This window comes from Myzus persicae, unplaced genomic scaffold (assembly GCF_001856785.1).
Source record: "Myzus persicae strain clone G006 unplaced genomic scaffold, MPER_G0061.0, whole genome shotgun sequence".
NCBI classification, from domain to species: Eukaryota; Metazoa; Arthropoda; class Insecta; order Hemiptera; family Aphididae; genus Myzus; species Myzus persicae.
In genome coordinates, this window is record NW_019101013.1 from 542,507 (window position 1) to 560,966 (window position 18,460).

At 29.6% G+C, this 18,460-nt stretch overlaps 1 protein-coding gene across 3 annotated transcripts in view; it reads right to left on the reverse strand.

Moving 5' to 3' along the window:
• The window catches only part of LOC111027283 (TBC1 domain family member 30), a 37,904-nt gene that overhangs the window by 16,438 nt on the left and 3,006 nt on the right, over positions 1 to 18,460 (reverse strand). For 2 of the 3 annotated variants that reach the window (XM_022305600.1, XM_022305603.1), the window contains exons 2-3: positions 10,952 to 11,210; positions 4,847 to 5,011 (exon numbers count right to left, since the gene is read on the reverse strand). In XM_022305600.1, coding sequence (XP_022161292.1) covers positions 4,847 to 5,011; positions 10,952 to 11,210 — 424 coding nt within the window. The remainder of the gene's footprint in view (positions 1 to 4,846; positions 5,012 to 10,951; positions 11,211 to 18,460) is intronic. The other variant, XM_022305602.1, reaches the window with a different exon arrangement.

Sequence of the window (18,460 nt, forward strand, 5' to 3'; positions counted from 1 at the left end):
CAAAATTCAAAGGCTTACCCCGAAAATAGATCGAACTATTAGCTGACACAAGTTTCCAACAAATTACTTATGATATTGGTCTGTATTAACTACAGAACTGTCCGGAGGGTATCCAAACTCAAAAACCGTGTTAATTTGATTTATTCTCCATTACAAAAGATATCAATGGCGACTAATCTATCATTATTAAATAAACATAGTATCTATTCTCAATACTTGATAGAATGATAATGGCAATCGATAATTGGTTTTTTTTCTTTCATCGAATCAAAACTTTTTTCATTTATTTATCTCACTTTTTCAGTTTCAAAAGGATTGAAGTATAGTAATGCTTTTTCATAAATCATATTTAAAGATCGAGAATGTAACTGCACAGACGATACTTAATTTACAGAATAAATGTCAACTATAAAGCAGTAATTATTGTGCAATATGTTTTGAAAACATTTAAAAATAGTCCCTTCATACCAATATTTTGTTTTAACATGGTATGCGAATTTGTATGAAAAGCAAAAGAATTTTTTTTAGCATCCTTACGTTATAATAAATATTAACCATGATACAGAAAACACACCGAAGCATCTGAGTTGTATAAAATTGAGAGCAAAAATTAGCTTCTATGCGTAAAAGTTTGTTATTTTTATATGAACACCTACGCGTTTTCAATTAGTATTAAGTAATCTTTTCGTTGGCCATTGATTAATAAAAATATAAATACCTTCAAATGTATAAATAACAATAACAGTCACGTGTAATCAATATTATGTAATAAGAACTATATTTATTGACAATTATTGGCACTAACTACCTAGTAATTGTATATAATAGCGGGATATATGGGTACCTGAAAGGTAACTATTGGAAGAAATTGTATTTGTGAAATTATCATCCAAATGAGTATTGTTTATTATGTAGATATAATTCATTATTGTGCAAAACTTTAACAATAATTATTGTCCTCGAATAATACTTGAAAATATGTGATAATTTTTAAGGAAATGGATTTGGAAAGAAAGTTGGGTGAGAAATCGATCTTGGTATAATAGTCAACCGCAGAACTACACTACCACGTTTCAGTTCAATGCCGATCGATAAGACGTTTGGACGCGTCATTCATTTTGGTAAGTTGTCTCTAATTTTGACCAATCGTCATACGGTCCTTAGCCTATAAAAGTGTTTACGTTTCAGGGTGCGCCCACGAGCGTCATTGGAGACGGATTCGTTAACGATTGGATGACGATTCACGGATTAAACAAAATTAAACAATATGTTGTATATCCGCTGTTAGATATCGGAATATATTTAAATTAAATTATATAATATTATGACGATTGACGATAACCGGATATCGCAAAAGTGTCATGAAGAAGACTTGTGTACTAGACCAAAGTTCAGGCCTTATTTTAACGTGCGTTTACTGTTTAGACATGTTTTGTGTACTTAAATGGGTGCTAATTTTTGTGGGGGCGAGAGGTCCGTGTACATCAAATCTCTATTGCAGTCAAATCTAGGATTATATAGCATGTACTCAAATATCCGATGGATTAAATATCCAGGAATAAAATAAACAATGTATAGGATAAGATATCTAAATTTAAAACAATTTAAATAACCACTTTAAGACGGAAAATGGGAAATTAAATTATTTTCAAATTAAATATTGTTCACAATATTTTTAATTTCACCATGTATAAAACAAAAATATTTATGGCCACCAGAAAAAGGTTTCTCATAATTTGCTATAATAGCAGCTGAAAAGAATTAATGATAGATTGGCATGATTTTTTTATTTAACCATTCAAAGTTTAAAATTTGATAAAATTTGGTAAAATCTCGAAAATGTGCAAATTATTTTGCAGTTAAAAAACTATGAAATGTTCAATGTGCACAGCTAAGGATTGAAAATCTAAAACTAGTATTTCAATAAATAGTTCATACTGTAACTCTTTTAAACTGTTATGAAAACCTAACGTGAAGCAGAGGGTTTTTTATTTGTTTATTTTTCTTATAGATTGGTTATTTTATCCGTTGGATATTTTGCCTCAATACCATTGTGGCCTGTGGGCATGTACATTATTACATCTATAGTAACGGTAATAAATATATTAAAATACGTACTCAGTATTACAATAAGTACCGCTGAGTAATTATATAGCTACAGCTGCAATGCAGCATGAAGTATAATAAACCCACATACTTAAACCCGTAGACAACACATTGGTCACCTTTTTACGTTTGATCGTTATTTTTGTTTCTAATTGGCTGTGTAAAATGTATACGATAGTATTGTAATAAATTAATATCTTAATTTAATGCTATAAATCATCACATTATAGAGTCATAGGCCATAGCAAGAGTTTTAGATGGCTGAAGTTAAATTTTGCTTATCTGTTTTAAACCATTTTCAAATAATATAAATATTTACAAATACCTCATTAATTTTGTTAAAAATACCAATCTTATGCATAGTAAAGAATATTAAAATTTAGTTAAGAAAATTAATTTAACATTCATAAAAACCACAGTGTTAATTCAAAAGTAGATTTTTGAATTATTTTAATGAATAAATTATGGAACCATTGAATTGAATACATTATATTTGATCGATATGTTTATGAGCTGAATGTTGAATAAGATGTATAACGAATATAAGTTTTGAATAATAAAATTATGTGCATGAAATATAGTCAAACCTAAAAAACACTTATTTTCAAAATAAAACTTCTATGTTATTTTGACTTAGCATAATAATAAATACTTAATGTAAAGTGTCAAAGAGTTAATAAAAAAAATCATTATAAAAGTCTTTTTGGCCGAAAGGTTTTTGTTTGAGGCGAAATGATGTGATTTTGTGAAATATTCTGTCGTGCGAAATGAAATAGAGATAAAATTCGTTAGGTACGCGTTGTGCACAATATGTACACACCCTGAGGGTACTATAGGTATAACATGTTTATGGTATATATCTATGACTCAAGTGAAAATTAAATGTCATACCGAGAGAATGAAATTTAGAAGGAAATATTTTTTTGTAAAAAAGAGAAACAAACTTTATATTATCATATTTAAAAAAAACCCTTACCCAACCATGAAGAAGCCATTTTAATAATAATTTATCATTTTAACATTTTACCCGAAAGAAAAAAAATACCAATAACGTTTTTCAGTTCAAAGTACATTTATAGTTTGTCGCATATTATTAGCAGAGGATATTATTGAACAATTAGTACATCGGATGGTCGATGGCTTCAATAGTTGTAACAAATTATATTGTCATCAGAGTTGAGTAATAAAATTACAGAGCATTCCGAATCCCAGTGGGATTAAAAAAAAAAAAAACATAATTAATGTAATTAGGGGAATAGTTAAACAAAATAATTTCTAATGTAATTTTTAGTCGTCTTGACGTCTTTGTAATCTTATTTTTTATTTATTCGATTACGATCGTCTTTAATTTGAAAAACAAAAAACAGTTTATCGACTCGGTGCGCGTACATTTTAGAAATGAATATAAAACCAAACTTATTATTCTCACGATTCGACATGCGGCTATCGTTTTCGGCAAATATAATTTTATTATACCGAATGAGAGGCTGAGAGCTATATATAATAAACGCACACAAAAGATTTCACGTGTGTTTGACTTGCATTATACAATCGTTTCGGAAATTGAAATTTTTATTTGCAGTGCGCCAAAGACCCAAAATGAAATGAAAATATTATTGTCTCCGCGTCGCCGTTTGCCGGTGAATCGATCGGAAACCCAGTCCGACAGTCGCCCGAAAATGCCCACCAAACCGTTTGTATATTGTTTGTATTGTATACGGCCACAATGTCTCTGTCAGCCATTCGGATGTCTCCGTCACGGTACGACGATAGCACGTGGGAAGGGGTTAAGAGGTTTAAGGAAATATATTATATATTTATATATACACGCTTCGTTTAATGTATTGTATTATGCGTGCGTGTGTGTGTGTGTGTGTGCGTGTGTGTGTGTTTACGACAGTGACAAACGTTTGGCTTTTGTCCGACGAGACTTGCAGATAATAATATTCCGAAATTGCCGTCGGAGAGATTTTGGCAACTCTCTCGTCAGTTAGTGTCTGGAGATGGTAGGCGACATAAACGAACCTAATGGCACTTCTCTCTTTTGGTATACTATAAGTCAATAACTAAAATATTATCATACAGTTGCGAGTCGCAGTGTTATACAAATAATAACGTATTTTGTTGGTACATAATAATACCGCGTGTGGCTTGGCGTGGCGCGTTGGCTGTTACCAGTCGCGGAATGCGACTGGGAGTAAGTAACGGCCACAACTACTAGCTCCCGGATGGGTGACCACCAGGGTTCTTAGTAGTTAAAAACCTTGCCACACATACACGTGTTTTCTACCTACCGTAACAACCCTAACAATCATAAAAAAAAAACAACCTACCTGTACTAACCTTACCCCTACTACAGTTCATAACCCCTATAACAGCTAATGGCCCTAGTCGCCGGGCTTAAGTTCAATGAAAAAAAAATAATACCGCGTGAAACGTCTCCATGATCACTTTACTTAAGTCTACTACAATATTGAGCTCAGGTGGAAGATCGTTTGATAAACAGTGATTTAATTTGCTTGGTATTCGGGGGAGAGGGCACAGAACCTTTTTGAAAAGTGGAGATAAAATATTGGAGGGCATTTTTTGTTTGTTTCGCCTAAGACACAAAATTAGCATCACATATTTGCATATTATGGTACACAAACATAAATCCGGCCTAGGCGGTATTAGTAGTGTTATTGTGCAGTGACATAGACAAATTATTATATCATTAATCCGCTGTCGGGTCTCTACTTACTTCGTTTCATGGAGTACGCGTGCAACAGAGCAGTGATCATGTTGCACTTGGCGTCCCGGCGCGCAATCAAAATGTCCCTCCTCTTCAGCGCCTTTACAAGCGCTTCGCAGCACACATTCAACTGGTCCCTTAGCAAGTCAACAGTGGTAGACAGCTCTTCCACACCTAATCATAATCACAGTAATAATAATAATTAATGGATAAAAATCATTCTTCGTGTACTGCACTCTATAATACAGAATTACTCACCGTACACGCTCACCCCTTTTCTCCAATAATGCAGTTATTAAATATTTTTGAAGTTTTTAAATACATATATGTACTTAGAGACCATATTTCAAATTCTTAAGATTTTTTTGTACTACTTGAAGAGTGTTCTGTGGGAATACAACCTTCTGGTTTTTTTTCAAGGGGGAAAAATCTTCTTTTTCAATACTTTAAATAATTTAGAGTACAAAAAGAAGGTTTTCATTTTAAAAACTGAAATTTGTATCAGTATCACCACAGGATACTCCCTTAGTAGTACAAAAAAATTCAAGAATTTCAAAAAAATTGTCTTTAAGCATACTTGAAAATTTCAAAAAGTCAAAATTAAGATTTTGATAAATTCATTATTAAAGTATAAAATGGAAGTGAGCATGCTTGGTGAATCACCCTGCATACTTCATTATACAGGACAAACCTACTGTGGTAAGTTTAGTATTTATTAGGACGAGGGTTGGATTTCTTCTCTACCACTTCCCCAAACACGCAGGTCACAATTAAAGGGACTATCAGAATACTTGAGACATACAAACTGCAAATGTTTACACTTCATAAAAGGTTTGATTTATTTAAATTTCTATAATATCATAAACAGATGGTCCATCATTTTCATGTGATTTAATTTTACACAAATTACAGGTCCAGGGTTGATCCATCGCCAAGACCCCACCATCAATTAATACGCTCTCTGAGTGTACACCATGCGGCATGCATTCCCCTGCGCCCTGCGGTATCGATTATCACCATAAACATAGACCTGTGCGAACTCTAAACCAATAATTCAACTTGGTACAACTCTACCAGACGAACGTGTTCGTTCATAAAATAAATTCTATAGTAAATGGCATACGTGATGAGTGATACTATACCTAATATTATTATTATACATTTATATGGCACTAAAAGTAATTTCAGGACACCTCTATATAATAAAATACGCTGGACGAGTCAGTGTGTGTGCAGTACACATAATATTACCATACTACGTTTAATCACTAGTCATTGTGGGTTGACGGTTTCATACATGTAATAACCAGCTATCGTACATTTTTTTATTAACAATATTATACCTTTATTGGGCACCTGGTTTGTTTACGCTCTTCATAACACGAGTGAGTGAGATGGCTAAGTTGGCGATCGAAACATATATTATTGAACTATAGATAGTTTTTCAAGCATGGGTTTTTTTTTACTGTATCGAATGATTGTACCTACCCATAAAATCGAACTTATTACAACTCTAGTTGTTCCAAAAAAAAACGTTCTAAGCTCACCAAACCAAAAACCAATATAAACGTCAATGCGTGTAGTGCAGCGAATTGAATCGCTGCGTCCTACTTATTTTCTTTTTTTACCTGAATCGTATCAATTTTTACGAGCGAATTTGTTTATGCTGTGGTTGGGTTGTACAGATGTTATTCCAGGAATCTGAATGAAAGTGATAAGCTGTATTGCCGTATATTTGTGGAACGCGGACTCGCGGGTCGGACGGAAACACAAACAAGTAAATCTCTGTCAAAGCTTTCTCTTCAAAGAATGGCCTGTAATTTGGTTTATTTATACTCGAACAGACATGTTTGGACTATTTTCCGTATAAATCAATCGCGTTTACATAAATATAATATCACAGTATATAATATAGGTATAGCTGCAGGTACACATCCGAATGATTGTGCACATTTGTCACGATCTCTTTTTATCCCTCTATCTCTCTCTATCCATCAATCGCTATATATATTTATTCTATTTATAGATCAGAACACGTGAGAGGAAACAGTTTGTGCGACTTATGTTTCATGGGAGCTTATCAAATTTCGTAAAGGATGTTCGCAGTACACCTATACACAATAATCTCATTTTCGTCGATCGTGAGTTACCTACCGCTTAGCAACAAATATACAATATTTCTACACACATAGCATAATACTATATTACGTATTGTTATAGTATACAAGTCATGCAACAAAGTCTGCAACAGTATAATTTTTAATTTGTACCTTATAATATTATGCTTGGTGCCAAAAAGTGTATTTTGTTTATATTATCGTATTACTAATATGGCTGTCGAATATTGCGAATGGTAATCGGTCGGAGCAAGACTATGTAAGCATGAATCGTATTCGCGACACAATAGTTACATTTTTGAACAAAAAAAATGTAGACAATTAGTTCATCTATCCTAAATCCTAATCACATTTAATAACTTAACATTGTTAATAAATAAAATTAATATTTAAATACCCATTTTGTCAATAAGGCATACAATTAGCTTATAAAAAAATTAACGATGGATTAGCTATATAATCATAAAGCATATTATTTTCATCACAGATGTGATATTGTGACCAAAAACGTTGATTAATCGCTTTCGTGTATAAATTATTAATACTTCCTATATTACACCCTAGGACCCTACCGGCTACCGACAGTAGTTAAAACTTTATTCAATCAACGATTATTAGTTTGTTAATTAAATCTGCAATCGATTTTTCGCGTTTCACTTACGGTTGTCGAATTTAGAAAAAAATAACCTCATCTCGTCAGCGTTCTCAAATAACATTTTGTACTTTAGCTTCTGTTACAAAATTAATATAATATAATTATATAAGTATCTTAATCTTATTTTCTTGATACATTTTAAACGTGACGCGAGTAGTTAAAGAACTGTTGTGGGCGACCATGCAAAGTCACACGATGTTTTAATGTATAACATTATTCTCGAGCGGATGTTTACACTCGCACTCGCGGAAAATAATAGGCAAAATATGACGACACGGAACAGAGAATATATTTTTACGTCTACCTGTAGCTGGCGAGCCCGACTCTAAAATATATTATATTATAAAACGAAATGTGCACTCGCTGTATATATTATATTATCACCATGCGTTATAAGGTAACGCTTATTATTACTAGTATTACTTTTATCTGCACGTGCTTAGTGTATTTAACACAGTGGCGTATGTATAATAATATTGCCATATTTTAAACATAATTTTTTCTGGTGAATTCTAGATAGGTAGGTACCTAGAATATAAAAAGCTTAAAAGAGGTCTGCAGGAAAGAAATTATAAGCGTTAATGTTTTTTTTTTTAGTTTCATGGTGGTGGGAGTCAGAACCAGAGAATCCGGTCCCTTCTCTAACGGTCCACACCACCACTGGTTCATCTTTAATATGGCACTGGTTGTATATGAATGTAGGTATAGTATTTACAAAGTACGAGGATAAATGTAGGTATTACAACTAGGGTTCGGAAGCTGTTGCATTTGTGTGTTTTCTTTTTGGGCTACCAGATTTATTGCTGATCAAGCTTGAACTTACTTAATTTCATGAAACTAAGTCTATTTATAACAGATTAACGTCGACGGATTCGAATTAAAGAAAAAAATCTGATGAAACTCGTAATATATAATAATAATAATATTGATAATAATATCATAATATAATAATATTGAAAACGTACTGCGCATCGAAAACCAATAAATTATCTAGTCGTGTTACAAATTATTTAAACGATATGTTCATCCATGCATTCGCAACTATACTTTGAGTTAGACATGCCGCGCGTGTTCCTATATATATTATTCAACTTTTATGAGTATTATTTTAATAATATACACCATACAAGTATAAATCGAGCGAACGGCGAGTAAAATGTATATTACATTATTATATGAATAACTGGTGATATGAGTTTCGATATTATTTTTGTTTGATTCATGATTGTGATATTCTTCGTCCGCACGTCGACGGAATAATATTACAATATAATAGTATGCCTATCTCCCGTTCTCCGTGGAAATACGTGGCTACGGTACATAACATGCGAAAAATGCATTCGTCAATAAAATTACTACATCGTAAGTTGGTCCAAGGTTCTCGAAGATACAAATAATTATATATATATTATGTATTATTATAGGCATTATATTATTATTATTTATTATATTTAATCATGACCCAATTCAATAAACGGTTCAGAACTATGAAATAATTGGAAAGAAATTTGTTTTTTTGTTCGTCTGAGATTATTTGAGGGGGTTTGAACATTCTAAAGTTGGTACATAAATTAATAAGGAAACTATAAAATAAATTACCCCTTATGTTTTTTGCACGTGTTGATCCCCCCAAAATTCTCTCAGATATGACTTTCGTCCAAACCACAAGAAATACGAACAAATTTTAAATATGTCAGAAGTTTTTAACCGGTTTTTTGTGGACTATTAGAATCTGTTTTAAATCCGTGGAAAAAAATCCGCTAAGTAATTTGAATGTGATTTTTTTTTAAATTGTATTTGTCTGTATATATTTTTTTAAAGTTTTTTTAATGACTAATATGTATGTAAACTGCTTTGTGCTATATATGCATTGTTTAGTATACATATTATACAATTTTAAAACGTAGGTATAAAATTAATGTTTTATTTTACGGCTGTGTCCCTCGAAAATCTAATAGAATGTTAAGTGATCCGTTATTAGAAAAAGGTTAAGAACCACTGGAATATGTTAATATTATTTATTAATTTCATCGGTCTCGGGACGTGTTAATTGAATAATATGTGTTGACATATGGATCACTCATTTATTATTTTTAAGTTTTACTCATAATAAATATTGGATTCAACAACAATATTGCCACGTACCTATTTATAAGACACTCATTGTTTATAAAACTATATATTTATTTGTATATAATTAATTAATAATTAATTAATTTGTTTTAATTTGTTTTTTGTTTTAATTTGTTTTTTTTTCTTCATAGTATATACATTAATTTAACGCTAATTGCCCTAGTAGTCGAAGCGGGAATTTGTAAATTTCATGACCAATAAAAAAAAAAAAATGGATTAGGTAAAAAAAATTGTTATATGAAACCCACTTGTTTTTTACTCAAATGTTAAAGCTTATGTTTACATTAATAATTAAGGCAGACTGAACATTTATCGAACAATGATTTTCTTGGTATCTAGAATCAATGTATGCATAGCATACTCAAAAATAAATTATATTCACTGAAATAATAATATTACAGTTTATATTGCAAATTTATATTATGATTTATGAATTAGTATTATCTACTTATATCAATATGCACTTTTTACAGCTTTTATTAACTTAATGATCACCAGTTTTTGTTAACAAAATATATATTCTCTACTTTTTTTTTGTCCATTATTTTATATTAGACTCTCAATCAATTTTATTTTGACCGACGTTGCAGATACATAACACGTCATCAATTTTCAAATGGCTTCAAGCATAATATTTGTTTTAGTTAAAAAGTATATTTATTATTTGAACTAGTATCTGTAGTTGATCATGTGCATTGTGCGATGGTTGCATCGCATTCCTATTTTATAAATTCCATAAATGAATAAATAGCAATATTAAACTATAAACTATTAATATTTTTAATATGGTAGGTATATAGCATTTGTTAGTAATGTCCTTAACTTGTTTGAATATTTGTCATAAAATATATTTTTAGAAATTATCAATTTATATTTTTTCTCCAATTTTACTATAACTGTGACTGTAAATTGTTTTTTATTATACTCGTATAGCATAGTTTGTATAGATTTTCTGTTGATGATTATTAAAATATTTTATATAAAATAAAACACCCCCGAAAAAAATCATCAAAAATCGCTTCTGGTTAGTGTTGTGAACAACAACAAAAATATCGAATGAGGAGGGGCCGGGAATTGATAAAATTGATGAAATGATTTAATTCATTAATTGTTAGTTACAACTTACAAAACGTGAATACAGTACTGACGATGGGACTTAAAACTAGTCTTAAACAGTGATAACTACATTATATTTTAGTTTAGCTTTACTTTTTCTTGTCAGTCTCTTGGACCATCCTTCGCTCGTGGCGATCGATGGCCTACCACCGCCGTCGCTCCAGTTCATCTGGTCTGTCGATGATTCAGAGGCCACGCTGCTACCACCACCCACTCTGTATATGTCTTCCAGGAGCTTGTCCATCAGGTCGGTGACCGAATATCGTTTCCGGTGTAACAGTTGTCGTTGAGCATCACCACCCAACGAGTTCGCAGTCGTCGTCGTTGTCGTTGTCAACACCTGTGCAAAAGGCTATTATTATTATTATTATTGTTATTATTATTATTACTATTGTATGGGTAATACCCTAAAAACCAGAAAAATATTTTTTTACAAACGTTTTACATAATGAAAAAGGTTTGTTTGAAATTCATAAATATTTATATGAAAATGATAGTAAATATTATACACTATCATGTAAGATTATTCTTCTGATGACCATAAAAACAAAGAATTTTAGAACAAAAGAAAAAAGCTTTTAAAAAAAAAAAATCAACTACCCATAATAATTTATGGCAGAGAAAAAGATTGAATCAAATATCGAGACAAAAAAAACATGAAGGTCTATTATATTATAATATGGAACTTGGAACTGTGCATTATGATTTTTGAAACGACATGAAACTAGATCGTCGAGTTTAGTAGAAACGACTGACGATAAAGTTAATAACTTTCAAACACGGCGGTATCGTAAGGTAGGTACTTCAAACTTCATGAGTTCAGACTTGAGAGAGTATAACAAAAGGGTTTCAAGCTCAACAAGATAAACGAAATGTGTCAAATTTAGTAAATTATAAAAAACTGGAAAAAATATTATGATAGGAAATTATTATTTCAACAAAAACGTCTACTCAATTATAAAATAATAATTAAGTCCTACAGGCTTCAATACTAAAGTTTTTAATAATAACCGAATACGATGGGAATAACGTCAGATGGAAAGTGGAAATTCTCTGGAAATTTATGGTTCCTATTAAAAGAAATTTAAAAAGATATCAATAAAAAAAGACTAGAAGTACCGTAAGAATTATGTTTCAATAGATTAGAGTGGAAACCTGCATAAAACCAATCGTGTAAGTGGTGTTTTATTTTTATTAAAATCAGATTCTATGTGTATAATGTTTAGATTTTTAAAAAGGTCATTGAATAATTTACTATTACGATAAATAAAATAGTAATTATTCATAAAAAATGTTTATAATAATACAGCAAAAAAGTATAATATAAAATGTAGTTAGCTAGGAAAACATCGACCTTTAGAAAAATGCAAACGTAGGTAACCAACCGATCGGTCATAAATAAATTCTAAATTGCAACTATCGAGCCGCGCATAGGAAGGTGCTACAGCACATTATTGAACGTATTATTTTTGTCGTTATTACAACGTTAACACGTTTTTGTAAAACGGTCGTCGAGTTTAAGTACACAATAAATTACTATAACTATATCGACTATACGTTATATTTCGTTCGAGTATACAGCATTTTAAAATCGATTTAAGATTATTAAATTATATTATGCTTATTAACACTGGCGTTCGAAATTTAATCAAATGTTCACAATTTCACACTGTAACTAAATAATAATATTATTATCGTTTTCGGTTCGTCGCAAAATTTATTATTCAAACTAGTATTTTTTTATTAGCTTTTGTACATTACTACCTATATAACGTTGACTATTCTAACTATAGTAATAACTAAACATAATATTATTTTCTGTTTCATCACGTGTTACGCATTGGCAAAGGTACCAGTTCATTGCAAAAATTATTAATGCCGACCAATAAATTAAAAAATTCCAAATCTAATAACCAAAAATAATCGAATCTAATGTTTATTAGTATATATTATTATTGTTATTGAAAAAAATATACTTAAAACAACATTCGTTTGGCATTTAATAATAAGTGTGTTAAAAAAAAAAATGACGAACGACTCGAAACGTGTAAGGAACAATAAAATATAAGAGATTTTCAGTCTTGTTAATTTAATATTAAAGTTAGTTTAAAAGTACTTTGACATTTATTTTACACTTTTAACTTTATAATCTCATAACATCTAACGACAGGTTGTCATAGAGTCTAAATAGTTCGCGATCGACTTCTACTTTTTCTAAATTAAAAATTTTAAAACAAATTACGAACGTTGATATTATAATTTAGTTCAGCGTAATTGAAAATAAATTAACTTAATAATACGTATGGATAAAATATATAATGTTATTAATTATACTACTTAAATTCAGGTATCAGGTGGATATATATTATACGTGTATAATATTATATACTTAAGTAATATTAGACATTAGGTTAAATTAAATAGATGATAATAATATATTAGTTATGATACCACATATTATTTACTTTAAGCCTAAACGTGTTAAATGTTAATTTTCAAACGTGTTTTTAACATTAGCTATGATAACATTAAAGAACAAAATTAACAATAATTAAAATTACAATAGTGCGTATTGAACTAATTACGTGTTGAGGTGCTGTTTAATGTCATATTTCAAACGTAACGAACTTTTTAAAATTATAAATGTTCTATGTACCTATACATGATTATTAACTTATTATTATTATTATATTATGTACATAACTATTCAATGTATAATATTGCCTAATATTTATTAATATGAGTCATATTTCACCAAGCGTGGTTATTGTAAATAAAAAAAATGCGTCCTTGTGTACAGTAACTGTATAAAGGTGCGTTACTGCGCTATACATTTCATTCAAAAGCTTAACAATAGGTATATGTTATTGTATTTCTAGAAATTTAATTTAAAAGTAAAACTGGATTAAAATCATTTAGATTGCAGTTATGAGTTTTTTTTTTAAATTTATTATATTTTATTAAATGCTATAAGTTATGATGAGACACTTGTATCAACGGATTTATTTGTTGGTTTGAATTTATACCTATTTAATTTTTGAGGATATCAGCCTCATCCATAATTAAACTGAACATACTTTTAGGCTATCAACAGTTGGATTATTGATACCAAGAGTGATAAATTGTATTTGAGGTAAAGATACATAGCTGACTAGGGATAAAGAGTTTTCAATGTTCCCATTCAGGTATAGCCTTGCATGAGATGATACTTTTCCAGGTAAGTTTTTAGTCGAAAAAACGAAGTAAAACCCAAAGTACTAACTGAGTAAGGTTTTCATTAGTATTGTTATTTAACTAATGCTTGTAAATTATAAGAATAATTTAACTTAAACAGTGATTTATTATTTACATTAAACTTTAAAATCAAAGCCTATAGGTAGGGAAGTTTTTATTTCATTTTATTTTTTAACATTTCCAACACAATGACCCACTCGACAACTACATATGTATAGTTAAAAAGTACCACTTGGCACTTGCCCACCTTTTTATTCGATAAAAATACAATTTTAAAAACTTAACTTAAACCAAAATGTTTATTTATAAGTTATTCTATTCTCAATAGTTAATTGTTATTATTTATATAATAATTTACGTAATGTAATGTATAGTTTAGTATGTTTTTATTTTTGTTTTATTTTATTCTTTTTACATTGTTCCATTTAGTGTATCTGTTTGTTAATATTTATATTTTTAAATGTGTTTCTCTTCTCTGTCAAACGAAATATATACAATGATTATTGTTTAACAATTATTTTAGTACTTGTTTGAAGAAATTATACATAAAATTGATTAAAAGATACTGTAAAAGGTACACTAAAACCGTAATTGAATAACTATAGAACTGCTTGAAGTAATTTATGATGTTTTTTTTCATTCATACATTTTAATTGAACCAACTTTCTACCAAGAGAATTACAGATTAAACTTATAGATTTTATATACATTCTATTTTATACATTATATACATTACACATGCACATAAACATAAATTAGTGAATAGTCTTCTATTTATTTAAGTTGTATTAAGATACTGATTGAAGTTAGAATTATTTGGTTTATTTATATTTGTATCGGACCCGGGTGGGTCCTAAAACGTATCCAATATAATATAAAGAAGTTACCATCTCTCGATCGACCTATATACTTCGTAACTACTTCAAAGGAGCCATTATGCGAAACATGTACAGAAATCTCAGCCAGAGTAATTTTAATTGATATTTCCTTGATATAGTTGTAATTTTGTAAATAATTTATCATTATATTTTTAATGTTAAAATATATAATCAATAATTATACATAATACTATAATTAGATTATATCCTAGCTGAGGCAAGCGAGTAGAAACAATTGCCAATAACCCAAACACTCTGTATCTGTATTTTGTCCAAATTGTTATCAATTTTTTTTTCTATGATCAGAGAAGTAGTTGTGGGTTTAAAGCATAATAAAATTGATATTTCTTTCAACATTTTAAATTTAAAAAAAAACTCGATCTATCATAAGAGTTCGTTTGGGAATGATGTACGACCCTTCAGATTTGTATGTATAAAAACAACGGTATAATATGTAAGCTAGAGTAGGCGATAGTCGTGTATGTATGGTAGGTATTAAATATGATATATGGGCTACTTACTGTATTTTGAAATCGACGTGTGCACTGTGAACGAGTAAGGTTTATAAAGGTTCAAATGTTGATAAACAAAAACAATACCCGTGCGGCCGTATTATTATAACGTCTGAAGAAGATATTTTGTGAACCTTTTGTGTGGAGGATTGTAGGAATAGATATTACAATACCATCACAATAGTATTCAATAATAAGTGTTGGCAAGTCGTGTTTTGTTTTTTTTTTTAAAAAAAAAGGTTCTTACCTCCTTGTTTCTGTATGATTGTTATTTGCTACTAATTTGTACTAAATAATAAAAGGGCCGAGATTTACTAGCCAACTAACAGGACATTATACATATTACATTATTGCTATCACCGAATTCGGTTGTGCTTTCTATATTTTATACGATAAACGGTCAGAACAGCAGTGATGTATTTATGAGCAATAATAATATTACAGTCGACATGTACGAGATAAAATTACTATTGTGATCGTTACATTTAGCGTCCGGTTTATAGTTTATACTATACTGTCGTGATTCAAACATCATATTGTACTTCGTTGAGCCATCATTTGCTCAAATTTTAAGAATACCCGCAAAACACAATTTAAATTTATATAATGTCCATAGAGTTTTCGATCCGCAATATTATACTCTGTAGTTAATACTGAAACGGTAGGTATGTACGTTCGCAATAATATAATAAGACTATCATTACATTTATTAATCAGCTATAACATATTATTACATAATAATAAATTATTATGCTCGTTATTGAGTCTGTCCATCGGGAATTTCGTTGCAACACGATGATGGTTACAATATACACACCTCATTAATAATTGTATACAAAAATATTATTATATAGGTACGTATAGCATGCATTAAATAAATTAATCAGTTTACTATTTATCATTTCGTACATAATATTATATATCTAAAAAAAAACAGATAGTATAGTTTAGATGTGTCTGAAATAATGGGAATTTCAAATTTGACATATTATAACATGGCGAGTGACATTTATTTTACTAGTCATCAAAATGTATTAACAGGACCAATATTTTATGTGAAAATTAACTTGGGTTATATCGATAAAATAAAATAATTTTGAAAAACACCTACAGTTACAACTTACTAAGGTTATTTTGACATAATATTTCATGTTTGAAACATACCTTTCATATATACTTCAAATTTGGAAGGAATAATTAAAACTCCCCAAAAAAAATCTGTAGTAGCTGAAGGACCTTATCTGAGATCGAAATCTCCGAGTTTGAACTTACAGCCCAATAACCTAATATATATGTGCTATGTCGGCATACGAATTTAAGACGGCTGATCTTGGCTCTTATTTCGTCAACAATTATTTAGAACGGCAAAATAAGAAAATAAATTTCTTGAGATGAACATTCTCCTTTTTGACACGGTGAAAATAGTGTATATATATATATATATATATTGACGGCAGAAAAAAATGGCAAGAAAAAAAGTGCTAGAGTAGTGAAATAAAAATACTCTTTGAAATAAAAGTCTTGAGTTTCAATTATGAATAATAAATATACTATCAAGAGAAAATATTTGCGACATTGTTTAAAACAAAAAAAAAGAGTTAAAAATACTAACGAGAAAAAAGTAATTGTTTTTAGGGTTATTATTAACTTACCTGTTTAAATGCTTATTATTTTTTCCCGGTCACAAGGACTGTTATGGGTTCACTGAATAATTAATAAAAATATAATTTTTATTGTTATTATTTATAACAAACGCACATTGCATTGAGAATTGAATAATTAATTGTAACTATAACATCAAAAAAAATCTGATCATTTTTATTACACGTATTCACTATACACTATAATATCAGCTGTTTGATTTTATTATTTCAGGATACTTCTACGATCACACAAACATACGTATGTCAACCAATCATGGAAGTCATACAGCTACGTTCTATTTTGTTTTTAACTTTGATTGTTCTGCTTTAAATTAATTGCATCGTTGTGTACAACAGATGTTTATGTTTTATAGAAGATGTACTATTGTTAATAAAATATAACCATTATGACATTTCAGTGTTTTACTACATTTTTAGTTATATCGCTACACAAAGTCATAAACAAGGAACTTTTACCATTCACGCTGACTACACTTGTATTAATTATTAAACCACAAAAAAAAATAAAAAATATTGTATATACTATATACATAATATATTACAACCTATTTAATCATTTGATATTATGTAAAACCTTTGTTTTTATGATGTACAATTTACATACATACCAGTCAACTTTTTGTTTAACGGGATGTGCGAGAGTGTAAATACTATTCTGCGAGTTCAAGTATTTATAAATACCAAAAATACACAGAAATTCTTGCGAAGAAGATCAAATGAATGGCTTTTGCAGCTAGGAAAACGTTAAGAATTTATAGCTTTGCTCTCTTATTAGTTATTACATAATTATTATTTATTCACACTTTACAGCATTACTATGCTTTTAGGTGGCTCATGTAAATGCATAACATTTTACAATCATTTTTAACCCGAATACTTAACAAGACTAAATAATTATAAATTATAATATATTTGTTGGTAGCTAGCCTTGTGCTGTTACATATTTTGAATTTATAATATTCGTCGAAGGAACTTAATCAAGTTGTACCAAAACATCGTACACATGTTTGTAAGAGTTATATATGTTAACAAGCAGCAATGGGATTACGCTGAAGAATAATATTTTGTAAACACGTTTGGATTGAAAATTCTGATTATTTCTTACAATATGACTGCTTGTCAAACATATTCACAATATGTTTTTTCGTGGCCACTGAATAAACGTGTATTTGGGTCGCAGTGTTGATATGACATGTTATGAGGATTCGTATGAGGTAAAAAAAATGCCAACAACTTTTAATTTTATATCTCGTACATAATATACTGTTATTACTACACGTCTTAAGTAATTTGATTAAAAAAATAAACAAGAAA